Here is a 16,890-nt window from a genome sequence, read left to right as displayed (position 1 = left end):
AGTCCGCTCCGCGGTGAAGGAGTCGGCAGCCACCTGTCGGCAGCCTCTGCTGGCTTGCTTGCACAGCATGGAGGAGGCAAGCGGCCATCACATATGACCACCCGGAGAGGAGGGCCCTGACATCTTTGTTTTACAGCAGGGGAAACCCAGGCTCAGAGAGGTTATCTGCCCTGCCCAAGATCACACAGCTTGTGCAAGTGCAGCCAGAAAGCGAGTCCGGCCACCTGACTTCAAAGTCAGTGCCAGTTCAGTCACCCAGGACCACCAATTGTAGGACTCTATTTATGTGAAGTCTCCAGAAAAAGCAAATGTATTGTGACAGAAAGTAGATTAGTGGTTTCCTGGGGCTGGGGGGTTGGGGGCTGGAGAGTAATGTCTAAGGTTGGGCCGTGCAGGGTTTCTTTTTAGGGGTAATGCAGAGTTTCTAAAATCGATGAATGCCCAACTTTGTAAATTACTAAGAGGCATTGAAGTGTACACTTGAAATGGGTAAATTGTATGGTATGTGAATTATCTCAATAAAGCTGTTTAAATTTTTAAAAGTTCATGCTGTCAGCTTTCTTATCCGCTGTGATGGCTGCTCCGGGGGCCCTGCCTAATGCAGGGAAACTGCAAGGATGCTCACTGTGAACTGACCTCAAATGCTACCTGCCCAGTGTGAGCTCCTGGTGGGCTTCATGGCTCCAGGTGGGACTTGCCTACCCCCCACCCGCCAAATAAAAACAGCTAATGACTCCCTTTCTCCCTCAGAAACATCCCGACTCCTTCTCTGGGGGCTGTCCCCAGGCTCTGGCATTAGGACTTTTGGATACTGAAACAACCGGGTCAAGAGAAAGCTGACTCATTGGAGTGTCTGAGATGGAAGTGGGCAGGGACCCTAGGGCTCTGCTGGCCCAGAACTGAGGACCCCAGTGCCCCTTCAATTACGAGCATGGACATTCTCCTGTCCCCTTAGTGAAAAGTGGGGGGATGCCCTGAGCCCTAAACTGCAGGCTCTGAGGGGCTGCTCTACAGGCCCAACCTCCTGTGAATTCAACAGGAGAACAGTTAGAAACATGTCATTATCACAACACTCGGAATGGGTAAGCTGGGATCCTAGAGCTCCTTGGATGCACCCCCTGGATTTCATAAAGGGGTTGCTGGATCCAGATTGGGAATTGAGGGCTAATCTTAGTAAGTCAGGCTAACACAACTTGACCCCAAGACTCCCAGCTCAGGTGAATTTTTTACCAACAGTAATAACAAGAGCTGCAGAGGCAAGTCCCCACTGGGCACTATCTAATGGCAGGTGGCTAACTCTCTCAGGGGTCCAAAGGGGCCTGGGATCTGGCCCCAACCCTGAACTTTGCAGTCAGCACACTAAAGCCCAAAAGGTCCACAGACCTGCTCAAGGTCACACAGGGCTGGCACCCAGGTCTCCACAGAATTATCCCCAGCTCTCTGCCCCTAGACATACGGGCCTGGAAGCCCGGAGAGGAGGCATGGCAGCTCCTGCTGAATGTAGTGCATCTTGGAGACCTGGGAGGAAATAGGATGTGATCAAGCCCAGCCGCCATTATTAACCAGGCCAAAAGTATAGGCTGGTCAGCTCGGGTTTTCAGCTGTCTCTTCCCAGGGGCTGCAGCCCGGGCCCATCTGGAGGACCCCCTCAGAGCACCCTCTGAGACCCTCTGACCTTGCCTACACACATGAGCCCTCTGGCCCGCTTTGTCTCAAGGCCTTTGGGGAAGGCCGTCATCCATTTCAGTAGCATTCAAAGGCCAACAATCCCCAGTTTATTTTCTTAGAAATAATGGTTTTTTTCTGGTTAGCATTCCTCAGATGAAAAAACAAATAAAGCCACTGTAATAAGAAGCGGCCAAGAGGAGGCAAGAGGGCCCGCAGGAAGGGGCAGCAAAGAGCCCGCTGTCTGGGGAGCTTGGAGATATGGGGGTGGGGGTGGGGGCAGAGACCCTCTAATCCCTAGGAGAGAAATGGGGATTTGGAGAAAAAAAGAGAAAGCTTCAACACACTCTCATGTACAACTAATCCACTTTCCCTCCTCCAGCCTCTGCCCAAATGTGCACGCTGCGAGGCAGGTGCCTCCGCCGCCACGGGACAGGTCAGGAGCTGGGCCTCAGGGAGCTGGGGCCGCTCGCTGGATACTCCAAGTCTGCAAAGACCAGAACAGGCCTCTGTGTCCTGGCTGCAGATGCCTCCCAGGGTCTTCCGAGCTGGAAGGGAGGGACGTCAGAGGGCCACTGCCGCTCCACTTGCTCGTAACTTAGCCCAGATGACGCCTCCCCAGGGAGCCCTCCTAATGGTCTTCCCTTCTTGGGCAGAAAGAGACACTCTTGCTTCTTCACCCCCGCTGACTCTGGTCTCTGTCCCATAGCGGCACTGTCCACCCCTGCTGTAATTGCATCTTTGCTACCAACCAGTACAGCCAGGAAAACATGCACCATGCTTGGCACAGAGTAGCCTCGACCCTAAACTGAATCTGGTCCAGCGGATGCATTTTACAGGTGGGCAAATTAAGGCTCAGATGGTGAACTTGCCTCCAAATGCTAAAACCCCATAGTATAAACTTTTCGGTTTTTTTCTTCTCCTAAAAACAGACATAGGCTCCAAAAAGCCTTAACTCTGCAGCAGAGCTGGGACTGTGGCAATCAACACTACCTAATTGCTAGCTGACAGCAACTTGGAATTTAAAGTCACATCCAATTTCTTCCTGCCTGCTGGTCTGTGGGACCGGAGCCCTTTCATCTCTGTCCAGGAGGCACATGTTAGCACCCATAATTGCAAGTTTTAAGACTTGAAGAATTCCCCCTCCCTTCCCAGCCTACCTCCTACTGCCTTTCCTGGCCTCCCAAAAAGCAGAATTTTATCTGGAGTTTCAATAAAGTGTGTGATAATGATGATGAAAATGATTTAATAAGGTCATAGGCATTATTCTCTAAAAAGGCCAATTGGTTTTAAGACTTTTTTTTTTCTTTCTGATGTTAGACTAAATGGATCACTGGGTGTGTTATTAGGAGTTTTGTTAAAGCAGTTAATAGCATGCCCTGTAATCTTCCTAACTTCAAGTGACTGACAAGTAGGCCCCCGGGATATAAAATTCAGGAAGTGACTATTTACATTCATTACACACATGCTAATTTTGTGATCTTCCGTGCCCATAAGGTTGTCTTTTTCATTTTCCTTTTCACAAAAAAAGGGGGAAATAATAATATGGTTGATATACCGTGACCAAATCAAAAATTTATTTCCCCCAAGAGTTTTAATTATATAGCATTTTGGAAAAGGCCTGAGTTGGAACTTGCAAGTGGGATAAACCACTTGAGTCAATGGTCTAAAAAATTAAGTGCACATAGAAGGGGTGCTGTGTGGAAGGGGCGCTGTGTGGAAGGGGCGCCGTGTGGAAGGGGCGCCGTGTGGAAGGGGTGCTGTGCACTGGCTCGGGCTGAACAATGATTAGCCAGAGGGTCTCAGTTATTTAAACAAGCCATTTGAGGGCATTTGCTCCTCGTTTGGGGCCTGGTCCTGATTATAAAGGAGAGCTTTTAATTAAGTTTAGTAAGACCCAATTCAAGCTATAATTTGGTCCTTTTCCTTAGCCAACGTCTATGAAAACAAAGCAATTAAGCATAAATGAGCTGAACATTTAAAGGGGATGAAATGTCCCTTCCTCATCCCTGGCCTGCCCCCTCTTCATCCTCAGGCTGCCCCCTCATTAGAGTGAGCACAAACAGGCCCATCTAATTCAGACGAGAAGGCCAGAGCAGGGCTGGCCCTGGCAGCTCTCTTAATGTCCATGCATAAGGGGTCTGGTGGACTGGGGATGCATAGGCTTAGCTAAACGAAAGGGGGAGGGAAAACAGAATATGCAAAGGCCCTGGGGTAGGAAGCAGCTGGCAAATCTTAAGAACTGAAAAAAAAAAAAAAAGACAGTGATGCTGGGGTGTGTGGTTAGGGAGCAAAGGAGAGAGAATGACAGCAGCTCAAAGTAGTTGGCTTAGTGCTGAGCAAGCCTGACTGTCGTCTCCTAGTTATGTAATGTGCTTTGAGAGCATCACATTCAGAGGGCCTGGCTCAGATGAGCCAGTGGCAGTAAGGGAGAAAGGGTTTTTGAAGCCCCCTTGAAGACTGAATAGCTAAGGACTCCTCCCACTTTGTTCAGGCAGGCTGATGGAGGCCTGGTCCTCTGCTGGGATCCCGTCGCTGACCAGGATTGAAATTCAGGCTCTGCCACTTCTAGGTGACCTGGCTAGAGACTGACCTCCCTGGGCCCAATTTGCCCAACCTAACTCTGCTACAGCTCTACACCAGATGTCCTTAGACTAGTCCCTTCCTCTCTCAGGCCTCTTTTCTCATCTGTGAAACCTCCAGAGTTTAGGAGGTTCTGGAAGGCCTTTCCTTTCTGATATCCTTAGGATTGATAATGCTCAATCACTGTTCACCAACACTAGCTCTGGACCCAGGCCTAAGTTAAGTCACATAGGTTATCACAACACAGTGTAATAGGAGCTCTGAAAGAAGGATGTTTAGAGGTGACAAACAGCTCACCTGTGTGGGGTGACAGGGAAGGCTTCCTGGAGGAGGTGACAGTTGAGACCCAGCCATCTACCCTTTCACTCAACAGATTCCTTCCAAGCCCTGTGCTAGGCCTGGCGTGGGGGTCTAGGGATCAGTTGAATAGGTCTCAGACCATGCCCTTGAAGGGCCCATATTACGGAGGACATACAGGGAAACAGAAATGAAGGGTGACATGGGCCAAAATGGAGGTGTGTCTGTGTCTGGTGTGGTCGTCCGTAAAACACAGGGGTTGCCTTGGACACCTTTTAACATTCCTTCTAACTCTGCACACTCATGAGTTTACCTTCAGTTACTTCAATCATCACGAAAACACTGACTTATCCTCAGCCTTGCTCACAGCCTTTTCCATCACTCTGGGGCACTTCAGTCTGGCTACAGGAAGCACCCCATTAAGCTGATCACATGGAGCCCCAGTCTGCTCCCCGGACATGAGTGGCTGCACTTGTAGAGACCCAGTCATTACCTCACATGCACCAACTGCACGGCAACATGGCCTTGAAGGTGTGCTCAGAAACCGTCCGCAGGATGGGGTCAGCCTGCCTCAGGTGCGGGGTTTGCTAGAGGACTTTTCACAACCAGCAGGAGTCTCAAGGTGATACAGTTAAGGGTTAAAGAGGCTCAATCAGCCCCACACAGGGCTTCCCACAAGCTGGGACCATTTTCCGTGAAGAAGTAGGGAGACTGTGGGAGCCTCATGCGGCCGGCATCCTCGCTGGAAATTCACCTCTTTGCTTGTTCCAGTAAACAGCACAGTCTCTCAGATCTTAGGACAGGGTCCTCATTTCCCCCCAGCATGCCAACCTCAGCCTCTGCACCAGCCCACACCCACTCGGGGCCTGTAGACAAAGGGCCCCGGGAGGGAACACAGGTTTCATCTAAAGTAGAAGTGGCTGACCAGAGGGTGCGGTGATGGATTAGTGACGTCCACTGTAGGGGAGGGGGCAGTGTATTTGTTATCCCTGGAGTAGGTTTAGTGGAACAAAGAAAAGCCTTTTGTCACTCGTCGTTTTTATTGCACATTCATGGTAGATGGTCATCTGTGCGTGGAGTGCATGGCACACATGTCGGTGCGTCTCTATGGGGACATGAATATATGCATATGTTTTATCTGCATCATCGATGGACCACAAAGCCACATGTCCCAGCCACTTTAGGTCCTGGGAATTGCTGGAAACAGACAAAGCCACACCCATTTTCATGTACTGAACATTATGATCATCAATATGATTGTGGCATCAGCAGCAGCACCATCACTACCACAATCACCAACATCATCAACATCTTAACTGTCAACATCACTATCATCACCAATGTCATAATTATCAATATCAGCAGCATCGCCTTCACCTCGGTAACAGCAGCTAATGCTGACATAGCGTGTCTATGTGCCAAGCTATGCTCACAGACTTTCCTTCTTTTTTTTTTTTTTGCTTACAGACTTTCTTTACATTAATTCATTCAATACTCACAAGATCTTTGTGAAGTAGGGATGTCCATTATCTCTATTTCACAGACAAACAGAGGTTAAGTATCTTCTCCAAGCTACCCAGGCAGGATTTCGACCCTTGCAGTCTGGCTCCCAGGTCCCTGCTCTACCCATGAAGCTCCACTGAATGTGCCCTGTTATTACCTCTGCTCAGAAGAGAGAGCAGTTATTGCGAGAACCACCCGCAGAAAAGCAATGTGGAGGCATGGGCCCACCAACTGTGCTCTAGTCCCACCTCAGGAAGACCCCTGCCTTCTCAGGCTTCTGTTTCCCATCTGTAAACCAAGAAGTGAACATGTGAGTGATCTCCAAGCTCCCTCAAGCCACCCCTCCAGCTGTCAAAGGCTCCAGAAGGCCCTGCTAGTCCTCCTGGGGAAGCGAGCGGGGGATCTGATGGCCTCTGGGTGAGCACTACAGCAGGCTCTGTGGATTCTGACTGATGACTGTCCCAGGGATGAGAAAACCTCAGTGCAAGTGGGACAATGTCCACTCAGGTCCCCAGAACCCACAGCAGCATTCACTCACAGAGGGTTTTGGGAGAAAGGGGCCAAAAAGCATCTTCCTGCCAGTTCCTGCCAGTTATTCTCCATATTGTTAATATGGCCACTCACAGGCACTGACCTACCACCCATGCGATCCTCACTTGTTCAGTAACAATGTCCACCAATGTAATTTCAGCTCCCAAAGCCCAAGCCGGACCATAAACTCCTTGAGTGAGGGAACAAGGCTGCACTATAACTATCACCTCTGAGGTATGTGGCACTAAGCACACTTTCCAAAGGTCTTCGCCACTCATGCCATTCAAGCCTAAGAGCACAGTGAGAGGTAGTGAGAATAGATGACAATGACCATGACCATGACGTAATGGTACCATCACCTATACAGGGAGCATGTGCTGGGTGGGTATTCAGTGCCTACCCTTAGCCAAGCAGTGTGGTTGGCAGGTCCCGGGACACTGCGTTGCACTCCATTCAAACTTCAGCATCATCTATCTGCATGGGGAGGCTCGGGAGGGAAATGACTACCTAAACTTTCACATTGCAGGTGGCTGGCAACCCAGGACCAGTCTCGTCACTGCTGCTCTCTTTCACTAGACGGGGTCAATATGACCCCATGGCAAAGAATGAGTCCTCCTGGAACCAGCAACCAAACTTCCCATAATGCCCTCACATCTGTCTGGGCATCCTACAGTCGGCTCATCTAATGTGAACTCCAGTCTGGGCAAAAGAAAGCCAACTCAGACTGACCATTTCCTGCACATCCGTGCTAGTGTCAGGCCTGCCCCAGGAGCAGGGGACACAGAGACAAACATGAGAGGCTCTCTGCAATCAAGGAGCAATGTGAGCCCGAGTTTGATTTCAGCATGGTGACCACAACACCAAGCCCACGGCAGAACCCCCAGGAATGAGCGCACAGTTCGTGGGGAAGCAAGACACAAAATTACAATCCAGAGTCAGAAGTTCTATAGTGGAGGGTAGTCCAGGGGCTTCTGGGAGCAGAGTAGGAACTCACAGCAGCTGTGCATGGGTGTGTGTGTGTGTAAGTAGAGGTATCAGCAAAGGCTTCCCAAAGGAGAAGCATGATTAGAAATCTAGCCTGACCTGTGGTGGCGCAGTGGATAAAGCGTTGACCTGGAAATGCTGAGGTCACCGGTTCGAAACCCTGGGCTTGCCTGGTCAAGGCACATATGGGAATTGATGCTTCCAGCTCCTCCCCCCTTCTCTCTCTCTCTCTCTCTCTCTCTCTCTCCCCCTTTGTCTCTCCCTCTCCTCTCTAAAAATGAATAAATAAATAAAAATTAAAAAGAAAAGAAAAAAAAAAAAGAAATCTAAAGCATGTTTAGAAATTAGCCAGAACACAGAGGGTGGAAAAGGAACTCTAGGCAAAGGAAAGGCCGAACTGGGGCTCAGCAACATGGAACGCCCTGGTGCGTGCATGTGTAGCCAGGACACAAATGGTATTCAGGGTTTCAGGAAGTGAGGGGCAGAGGCCGGAGCCAGGCTGGAGAGATAGGGAGGCCCCTGGCAATCCCTGAGGCACAGTTGCAGCCTCCTTCCCTCTCGTACTCACGCAGAGGACGCCAGCCCATCAAGCCAGCCAGTGTGACTCCAGAACGGGCTCAAGCACAGTGGACAGCTAACAATGGACTCTGGAGGATGTCAGGGAAACAGGCAGGCAACAAAGTGTGGGCCTTCTGGGCAGGGGCCGGAAGGAGGGGACCTAAGGACCTGGGCTGCAGGAGGACAAGCTGGGTCAGTGGCTCAAACCAGCAGAGATGGGGGCTACCCTCGGCCCTCCCTTGCCAGAGCGCTGGGCCTGACATGGGGAGCAGAGGTTCTGAAAATAGCGATATAGCCACACATGTACCACCTGGAACCACTGAGCTAACTAACCTCCAGGCCTTGCCAGCAGCCAGGCCAGCGCGAGCCATCGGGCTTCTGGCTGATGTCCTGCTCTATCTGCCTCGAGCCTGGCCTCTTTCCAGAGGTCTGCGGGTAGGCGCCAGCTCCCCCCTCAGGCTCCTGATCCTCAAGCAAGGCCAGGGTGTGGCCAAAGCAGGCATGATCCAGGCCAATGTCATCTGCCCAGCACTCAGCCTAAGTAGATGCCCAATGAATGCGATGGATAAACACTGTCAGTGTCCCAAGGAGCTGTAGCTGCTTCTTCTGCAAGTCTCCAGCTCTCGTGAAGCCGCAGACAGAAGGAACCAGGCACCCGTCTTGTTATCAGTGTCACCTTCCTAACACAAATCTCACACTTGGAAAAAGCCGGGGGCAGGGTTCAGTGAGAAGGAAACAAGATGTTCGAGAGCTGTGGAGTATGCATTAAGAGACCCAGTGGCCATGCCACCAAGAAAACTGTGGACCTTGCAGAAGATGCTTCTCCTCTCTGAGCCTCAGTTTTCCTCGCCTATAAAGTGGGGACAGGCAGGGAAGATTTGGATCAATACTTCTCATCCAGGGGTGCACATCAGTCATGTGCTGCTTCCAGCCACGGACATCGGCCCTGCCCCAGATCTGCAGAGTCAAAAAGACCACATAGACCTTCTAGACAAGTGCTCCCAAAGCTTCTATCCAGTTTGGAGAGACCTGGCTACAAAGTCAGCGGACGCTGCTCTTTTCTCTCTGATGTTCAGCCTGCCAGGGGCAGCGTCTAGTGCCAGAGTGTCAAACCAGCACCCCAGGTGCAGGGAAGGAAAGCTGGACAGACAGACAGTACAAATCCACCAGTCTGTGCCTGAGCTCACGTCCCTGAGCTGTCCCCACAAATGCTGTGGTCAGCTACTCACAGGATCTTTGGAAGCTATAAGTTACACAGGGTGATTTTGGATTTGAAGTTAGGGACCTTGAGGTGTCACCCTAGGCCTTTGCCCCACACACATCCATCCACTCAGGGACAGATGGACAAATACATCATTCAATGCTTCATCTTAGTTTCTTTTTAAAAAAGTTTCAGACGCAGGGAGAGGAAGGCACCCCATGACTCCAGAGAAGCCCCTCAGGTTTCCCAGGAAGCCCAAAGCCTCCCTCCCGTGGATTTTACACAGGGACTGAGCCATGGTGGCTGCAGGGTCTGGCCAGGAGGGCTGGGCTGGGCTCACCTTCACACTGCCTGCCTTCCCCCTTGTAGCCTGGCTTGCAGAGGCATTTGTAGGACTTGGGCGTGTTCTGGCAGATGGCATCGATGTGGCAGTCATCTGTGCCCTCCGAGCACTCGTCCACGTCAACTGCCCCTGTGGGAATGGGTGAGGGAGATACTGGTGAGGTGTGGCCCCGGAAACGAGCAGCGATGGTGGAGCAGGGAGCTCCTTTGCTTCTTGCCATTCATTGATCATTGGGGGTAATTAACAGTAACAGCTGTGACATGATAATCTTGTGTGACAAGTGGCGACTGGTAGCATCTTTGGGGCAGCAACGCTCTACCAGGATACCAAAATGCTGGTTCCCACTTATTTTCACAACAACTCACTAAGCCAATCTATTATTCCCACTGAAGAGATGAGAAAACTGAGGCTGAGGATTACAGCAAGGAAGAGCCCCTCTCTGTATGTCTTGCTTTCTCCACAAGCATCATTTTAACCCCACCCCACCCCTTTATTACAGGGTTTAGAGCCAGAAGCATCTCTGGAGGAATTTAAATCCATCCCCTTTGGGTTACAGATGGGGAAACTGAGGTTAGCATGGTGCCATGCGCAGAGACCAACCTAGGTAGCCCAAACAGGTGATGTGAACATGGGGCCCCACCCAGCCCCTGGGCTGTGGAAATGCAGGATTCTTCACGTGAGTCCCACACCCCAGCCTGCAGTGCTCCGGCAGTGGAAACATGCCCTCAGTTGGGCTCACTGGCTCATCATGGTCCTCATCTCCCCACTCTCTCTCTTCTCCACCTCAGAAATCTAGGTGTGAACCTGATTCTCACATCCCAACTTCCAATATCAAGTTTAGTCTAGGTTTTGAGGGCTCTTGGCATGCCTCATCTTCCACCCCCAAAAACACACATACACTGTCAGTCTGGAACAGCTGTTGGGCAAAATAATGAAAAATAGATTTGTGTATCTGTGCATATAACCCCAACATACACACACACACACACGCTCAGACAGGGAGAGAACCCTTGGGGCACAGGAGAGAAGAGCCAGCAGAACCTCAGCTATAATGCAGGTTAGAGCCAAGGAAACTGGGGCCCGGGGAGGTCTGCAGTAGGTAGGTGGCTCTTCAGGAGCAGAGACTAAAGCTTAGGTCCAGAGCTTGTCTACATGTCATGTTACCTCCAGCCAGCTATGAATGACATACAAATGACAGACAGAGGGACCCAGAAGGGCTGTACAAGGAACTCTCTGCAGCCACAGACACCCAGGGGGAAGCCTGGGGAAGTCCAGGTATGTCCTTCTCTCTTCATGCTTACAGCCTCCTGCTGGACTGTCTGGTCCTCAAGAATGTCTACTCTGAATCAGTCCCCTGGTTGGCATCAGGGTTCATGGTGGGGCTAAGAAAACCAGTGCTGCCCCCCACCCGACTCCTCTCTTGTCCTAGTCCTAAGGCTCTAGCCTGCCCGCAAAGGAAGAAGCATCAAAAAGAAACATGGAATCACCTCCATGCACGCACGCGCGCGCACACACACACACATATACACACACAGACATATGCATGCACATGCATGCGTGCACACACAGCAGGTGGCATCACTTTTCAGGGTGGTTGTGTCTGCTCAGGTCAGCAGCCCATTGTCTACAGCTGACCAAAGGAAGGTGGAACAGGGGCCAGGAGGCCAGAGCCAGCCGTCAGTGTCCAGGGGCCAGCAGGACATCGGCCCGCAGAACATCCCCTTCTGGGGAAGTGATGACAGAGGGACCCCTGCACAGGGGTGGAGCAGCCTCAAAGGCAGGAAGCCAGAGGCCAGAGAGGGCTAATCTGCATCCTTCCAGGGGGGGAGGACTGGGGCCTCTTCTGAGACAGGACCAGCAGGGGTAATGGGCCACAGATCTTGTTCTTCCCACTTCCTAAGGGTCAGTGCACAGGAATGAGGGAAGGGAAACTGTCTAGGGCTCTGGAGCCCCTTGCGCCTCTACCCCCAATCTCCCACTACTGGTGTTCTTTCATCTGAGGATGAAAATGAATGGCTGCTAGCCAGAGGGCAGTGGGGCCACCTCTCAGGACACCTTTTAGATACAACCTTACGTGGGGGCTGGGGAGAGGGCAGGTGAGTTCCAGGAGAAAGGGAGAGGAGCCACTGGCCATTTGTTCCTACCAGTCCCCTGCCATGCTCCCTGGCCTGAGCAGAGGCCTCCCTCCACAGGGGCACCCAGCCTTCCCATCACAGGCTATGACTGGTTTGTTGCCCAGAATAAGGCTTCGGAGGGGTAGGGATGGGAGTGGAGACAGACACAGACACAGAGGAGACAGAGAGATGGGGAGAGGCACACACAGGAGCAGTCAAACAGGGTTTCAGGACCCCAAAGCCTAGGAGAGACACCTTTGGACAAGGGAGTGTGGGCAGCAGGGCCCAACTTCCTAGGGTTTGGGGAGGCACATGAAAAACCTCTCAGCTCCAACTGTGGGATAGTTGAAATGGCCTGGCATCCTTACTTAGGGCGTGACTCCCAGGAATAGACTCCTGTGGCCAAACACAGACCTCAGGGAACCCAGTGTGGCAGCCAGGGAGGTGCTCAAAAAAAGCCAAGGAGAGCAAGAGGAGTAGGTAGGACCCTCCCCTGACCTCTCTGCACCAGGGAGAAAAAGGGAGGAAGCACATGGGAGGGGAGACCCTGACTTCAGCTTTGTGGGAGAGCTCCTTCTAGATAACCAGGAGAGCAGGAGGAGAGGGGTGGGAACGGTAGGGTCCCTGTGAAATCCTGGGGAGCCCCTACCTCGCCCCTGCTGCCTTCTCCAACCCAGGCTGAATGCCGGTAACCTCCTTCCTTGGTGTCTCCTGCTTCCTTTCCTCTCCTGGACCTCCCTGCACATCTTGTCCCATGTCTGGCATGCTCTCCCTCTGGTTCCTACCCAGCTCCGTCCCTCCGTGTCTGTATGTTTGTCTTTGCCCTGCTGTCTATCTGCCCATCACTTTCCAATCATCTCCATCCATCTCTTCTTCCTTCTGTATTCCTCCTTGTCCTCTCATCTCTTTCTCTGGCGTGCCTGCCTCCACCTCTCTCTCTTTGCCTTCTCATTCCTTAGTCCTTCTGTCCATCAGTATCCCTCTGCTCAGTCTTTTCCTCTCCTGCTGCCTGTTTACCTCCTCCCTCCCTTAGCCCCCCTCCTTCCCCCTCCAGTCTTCCATCTTCGGGTATCTTTTCTACTCTTCCATGTCTATCTTTCTCTGGGTTTCTTCTTGTGTCCTTTTGTGTGTTCCCTCTGTGTCTCCTTCAGTCCGTCTGTCCCTCCATCCACCGACCTCTATTCCCTTTCTCTCCACGCCCGTCCTTTTCCCCTTGGCCACCCCATCCAGGTCTCCCCTCCGAGCCTCCATCCGCCCACGCTCCTCTCTCCCGTGGGGGAGCGCCCGTCCGGCTCCGCGGTCCCCACTCCTCTCTCTCGGTCCGCGCTCCGGGGGCCCCCTTGGCCTGCCGTCGCGCTTTCTTTCTTCCTCTGGCCTTCGCACTCCTGCTCCGCCCGGGCCTGAGCCCACCCCACCCCTGCTGCGGGCCCGCCGGGCTTCTGGAGCCCCGGGCCACACGGGCTGCGGGGAGGGGGCGCCCCGCGCGGGTCCCAGAAGTTACTTTTCAAAGAGGCGGGACAGGGCACGGAACCGCGAGGGTTGCTGCCCCCACGGCAGCGCGCGCGGGGTAGGGGACCCGCCCGGGACACTGCCGCCGCCGCCGCCCACTGGGGTCGGGGCTTACCTGGGAGCCCGCTGCCCCCCGCCAGCCGCCCGCGCGCGCCCAGGGCGATCAGCACGCACAAGTGCCAGCGCACGGCCGCCGCGCCCATGCTCGCTGCGGCCTGAGCCGGGCCGGGCCAGGCGTGCGGGCGAGCTGGGCGCGGGGATTCCCCCGACCTGCCGCTCGGCTAGCGCTCCTAGCTGCTGGCTCCTCGGCCACGGCTCGGGCTCGCAGCCACCAAGCCGGCGCGGCTGACGAGCTGACAGCCGCGCGTTCATTGGCCTGCAGCCTTCGGGGGCGGGGCGCCACGCACGGCCGGCCAATGAACGCTGGCTGCCAGGCCGCGGGGGAGGGGCGGCGCGGGAGTCCGGACTACCCCCACCCCTCTCCGCGGGCGGCAGGTGGGGGGTAGAAGCCCGGGGCGGCTCCCGCAGCCGCGGAGTGCACGGGCTCCGCCAAGCTGTGGCTAACTCCGAAGCCTGCTTCCTCCCCTCCCTCTGTCCGCTTCTCGCCTGCATCCTTACTCCTGTCATCGACGGTGACCACCCCTGCAGGGGGCAGCACCCCTCCACCCCCGGCACACACACACTCAGGGTTGATGAGGGGGCCTGCCAACCTGTCCTCAGAGGCGGAGAAAGGCCCGGCTGCATTCATTTGTAGGAAAAGAAATGCAAACGCGCAGAGCGAATCGTACTTTCATCCATTCCGTAATGGTTTGTTGAACACCTACTGTGTGCCAAGCGCAGGCAAGACAGCGAAGTACGCAGAAAGAAAAAATATCTGGAAGATCGGTTTAAAATTTACGTTTAAAACGAATGAACTTTTTACCACTTCCCAAAGGACAGTGGCTCATAAGTGTGTTTGTCATAGGACAATCACAGAATCCACGTATGGAAGGAGCGCAGAGAAAGCTCCGTGTGGAACAGTATCACTTTGCGATCAGTCTTGGTCCGGCCGCCCGTCTGCTGGCCTGACCTCTCAGGCAGCAGTCTGATGCCCTGAGAATGCCAGGCCTGGGACTGCGCTAGGGACAGACCCTGCAGGGCAGGGAAAGTATCAGGGTCATTCAACCCAAGAACTGCTCTCTAGCCTGGCCTGGGTTCTACACCTGACTCCTGTTGGCCTTTGGTGCTTGAATAGGACCCCCTCCCCTCCCCGGCCCCTTGAGGCTCGGCTGGAAATAAACGGCCCCTCTCAGCCCCAGTCTGGATGCTTTAAGGGAAGAAAGTTCAGCAAACCCCAAAGCCCATCTCCTTGACAACCACCAATAAGAGCTCCTTTTTTCTTTTCCTGCTCTCCCCGCCTTACTCAAAGACAAGACTTTCCTCTTTTTGTCCACTCTGCCTGCATTAGTCTGCGCACAGCTTCCCACTTCACACTAGCCTCCTTCCCTGCCCCCAACACACACACACACACACACACACACACACCCTCCAACACACATCCTCAAATATGCAGACATATGCTCTCACACACACATTCACACACTTCATATAGCCTCAAATGTATACTCTCTCACACACACATTTATACACACACTCACACCCTCAAACACACACACACTCTCTCTCTCTCTCTCTCTCTCTCTCTTTCTCTCTCTCTCTCTCTCTCATTCCTGCACTCACCCTCACAGAACCATCTGTAGCCCATCTCCAAGCTTCCAAGCCCTGGAAAATTCATCTGTGGCCAGCCACTCTCACCCCCACTCTGACTTCATATCACAGATAGTTTGTGGCACAGCCCTGGTGGCTGAAACAAGGGGTCCTCCCTTCAGGGGGCAGTCAGAAAGGGCCAGCCTGGCTGTCCAGGAATCGCAGGGGAAAGAAGTGCTGCTTTTTTTCTTTAGTAAGCCTTACCCCTCACTCCCTCCCACCCCCATCACTGTAGGCATTTCCTTCTACACAGTTGCTCTTGGTTGATTGCTTAATTTGAGACATCCCATGATCAGGCTTTATTTTGTCCTCTTCTTGGTCATATGGCTTTGGGTTTCTGGGAAGGAGGCTCTCCCAGAATCACATGTTGTTTTTTGTGTTCGGTAACAGGACAAGAAGTGTGGGTTTGGGGGATTCATTTTAGGAAGCAATGCCCTCTGATGTGCCTGTCCATCAGGCACCCATACCCTAACCCAATCAGGTGCTCCCTAAGCTTGGTGACAGCAGGGAAATCTTCCAGGCTCTGTTTCCTCAAATCAAGGAGGGAATGGAGGCAGGGTGATTGCCTGTTGGAATGTGGACCCCTGAAACCTGGGGCAGCTCTCACTCATACCAAATTCTAGTCCCCAGCCCACCCTGCTAAGGTGTGCAGACAGAAGAAAGGAGGTTCCTGCCACAAGGAGGTCATGTCTATGCAGAGGAGTCAAGGAGCAGGTCAGGAGGAAGGTGGAAAGGAGACACACTTGTAAGCCCCCAATGAAGGCACTAAAGGAGGAGATAGAGAGATAGGTGGTCACTTCTGCCCAGGGGGAAGTCAGGGAGTCCTCCCAGGACACATGACCCTAGAGTTGGGCACAAAGTATGAGGAGGTGATTTTTCTGATGGACAAGAATATGCCAAGGTCCTCGAGAGAAGGTGGGGACCGAGGAGCAAATGTCCTCGAAGCACCTCGTAAACTGTAAAGCACTGCACACATGTGATGGTGACATGATGGAGGGCTGCTCATAGGGGCAGTGTCTGTGTCAGTGGGATGGGCTGGTGGGGCACCATATGCCTGGACTCCAGCAAGAGGCATCTTGCAGTCTTTAGAGACTGAGCTCAGAGAGTGGAGGCCCGGGGAGGAATCAGACATTCTGTTTGGAAGGGAACATGCCATGGCTCTACTTTACCTTCCAAACAACTGGCCAACAGGGCACCCTGCATCCTCCCTAGTGGTCGGTTCCATCCTCGCGGTACTGGTACTGCTCACTGGCAGGGAGGTCCCACAGACATCCTGCTTTCACACAGCTGAGCCTTTGCCTGAATGCCTCCATCTGCCAGCCATACCCTTTCCCCCCTTCTTCACAAGGCTTGCTGCTCCCCTTCTGCTCTCATCTCAACCCCTAATCCCAAGCAGGGTGTAGGGCCTCTGGGGGGCTCCCACAGATCCTGGGGGAGCATCAACATCAGAATACAGCTCACCTTGAGTTTCACATCTATTTTCTTCCAGACTAGGGGTTTCTGAAGCAGGGCTCACAGCTAATTCACACCTGGTGCCACAGCTACCAGATAAGGCTTAAGAAATTATTGTTGAATGAATGAATGAATGAATGAATGAATGAATGAATAAAGGGACAAGACAGATATCACTTAACTGAGAATTTGTATTGCTCCAAAGAGTGGAGAAAGATTCTTTGGCTATTTGAAGGGGCCTTGAGGAGTGAATCCAATTGCCTACCCTCTCCAGCCACCACCCTACTCTGTGCCCCTGGGAGAAGGTGGGCTGGCTGGCAGGAACGCTGTCCTCCAGGGCCCTTTGGCTCCCCCTGCTGACACCTTGCAGAGATCTGAGGAGGAGCGAAGGGGACAGGAAGAGG

The 16,890-nt window shown here is 53.1% G+C and overlaps 1 protein-coding gene across 2 annotated transcripts in view; it reads right to left on the bottom strand.

The window, feature by feature from the left end:
* Positions 1-13,587, bottom strand: part of SCUBE1 (signal peptide, CUB domain and EGF like domain containing 1) — a 137,196-nt gene extending 123,609 nt beyond the window's left edge. For both annotated transcript variants that reach the window (XM_066255913.1, XM_066255923.1), the window contains exons 1-2: positions 13,404-13,587; positions 9,663-9,794 (exon numbers count right to left, since the gene is read on the bottom strand). In XM_066255913.1, the coding sequence (XP_066112010.1) occupies positions 9,663-9,794; positions 13,404-13,491 (220 nt within the window). In that variant the 5' untranslated portion in view covers positions 13,492-13,587. The remainder of the gene's footprint in view (positions 1-9,662; positions 9,795-13,403) is intronic.
* Between the last annotated feature and the right edge of the window lie 3,303 nt (positions 13,588-16,890).

The sequence above is a fragment of the Saccopteryx bilineata genome, chromosome 1 (genome assembly GCF_036850765.1).
Source record: "Saccopteryx bilineata isolate mSacBil1 chromosome 1, mSacBil1_pri_phased_curated, whole genome shotgun sequence".
NCBI classification, from domain to species: domain Eukaryota; kingdom Metazoa; phylum Chordata; class Mammalia; order Chiroptera; family Emballonuridae; genus Saccopteryx; species Saccopteryx bilineata.
Note: the sequence above shows the minus strand (reverse complement) of the source record. Positions and strands in the feature narration are given on the sequence as shown.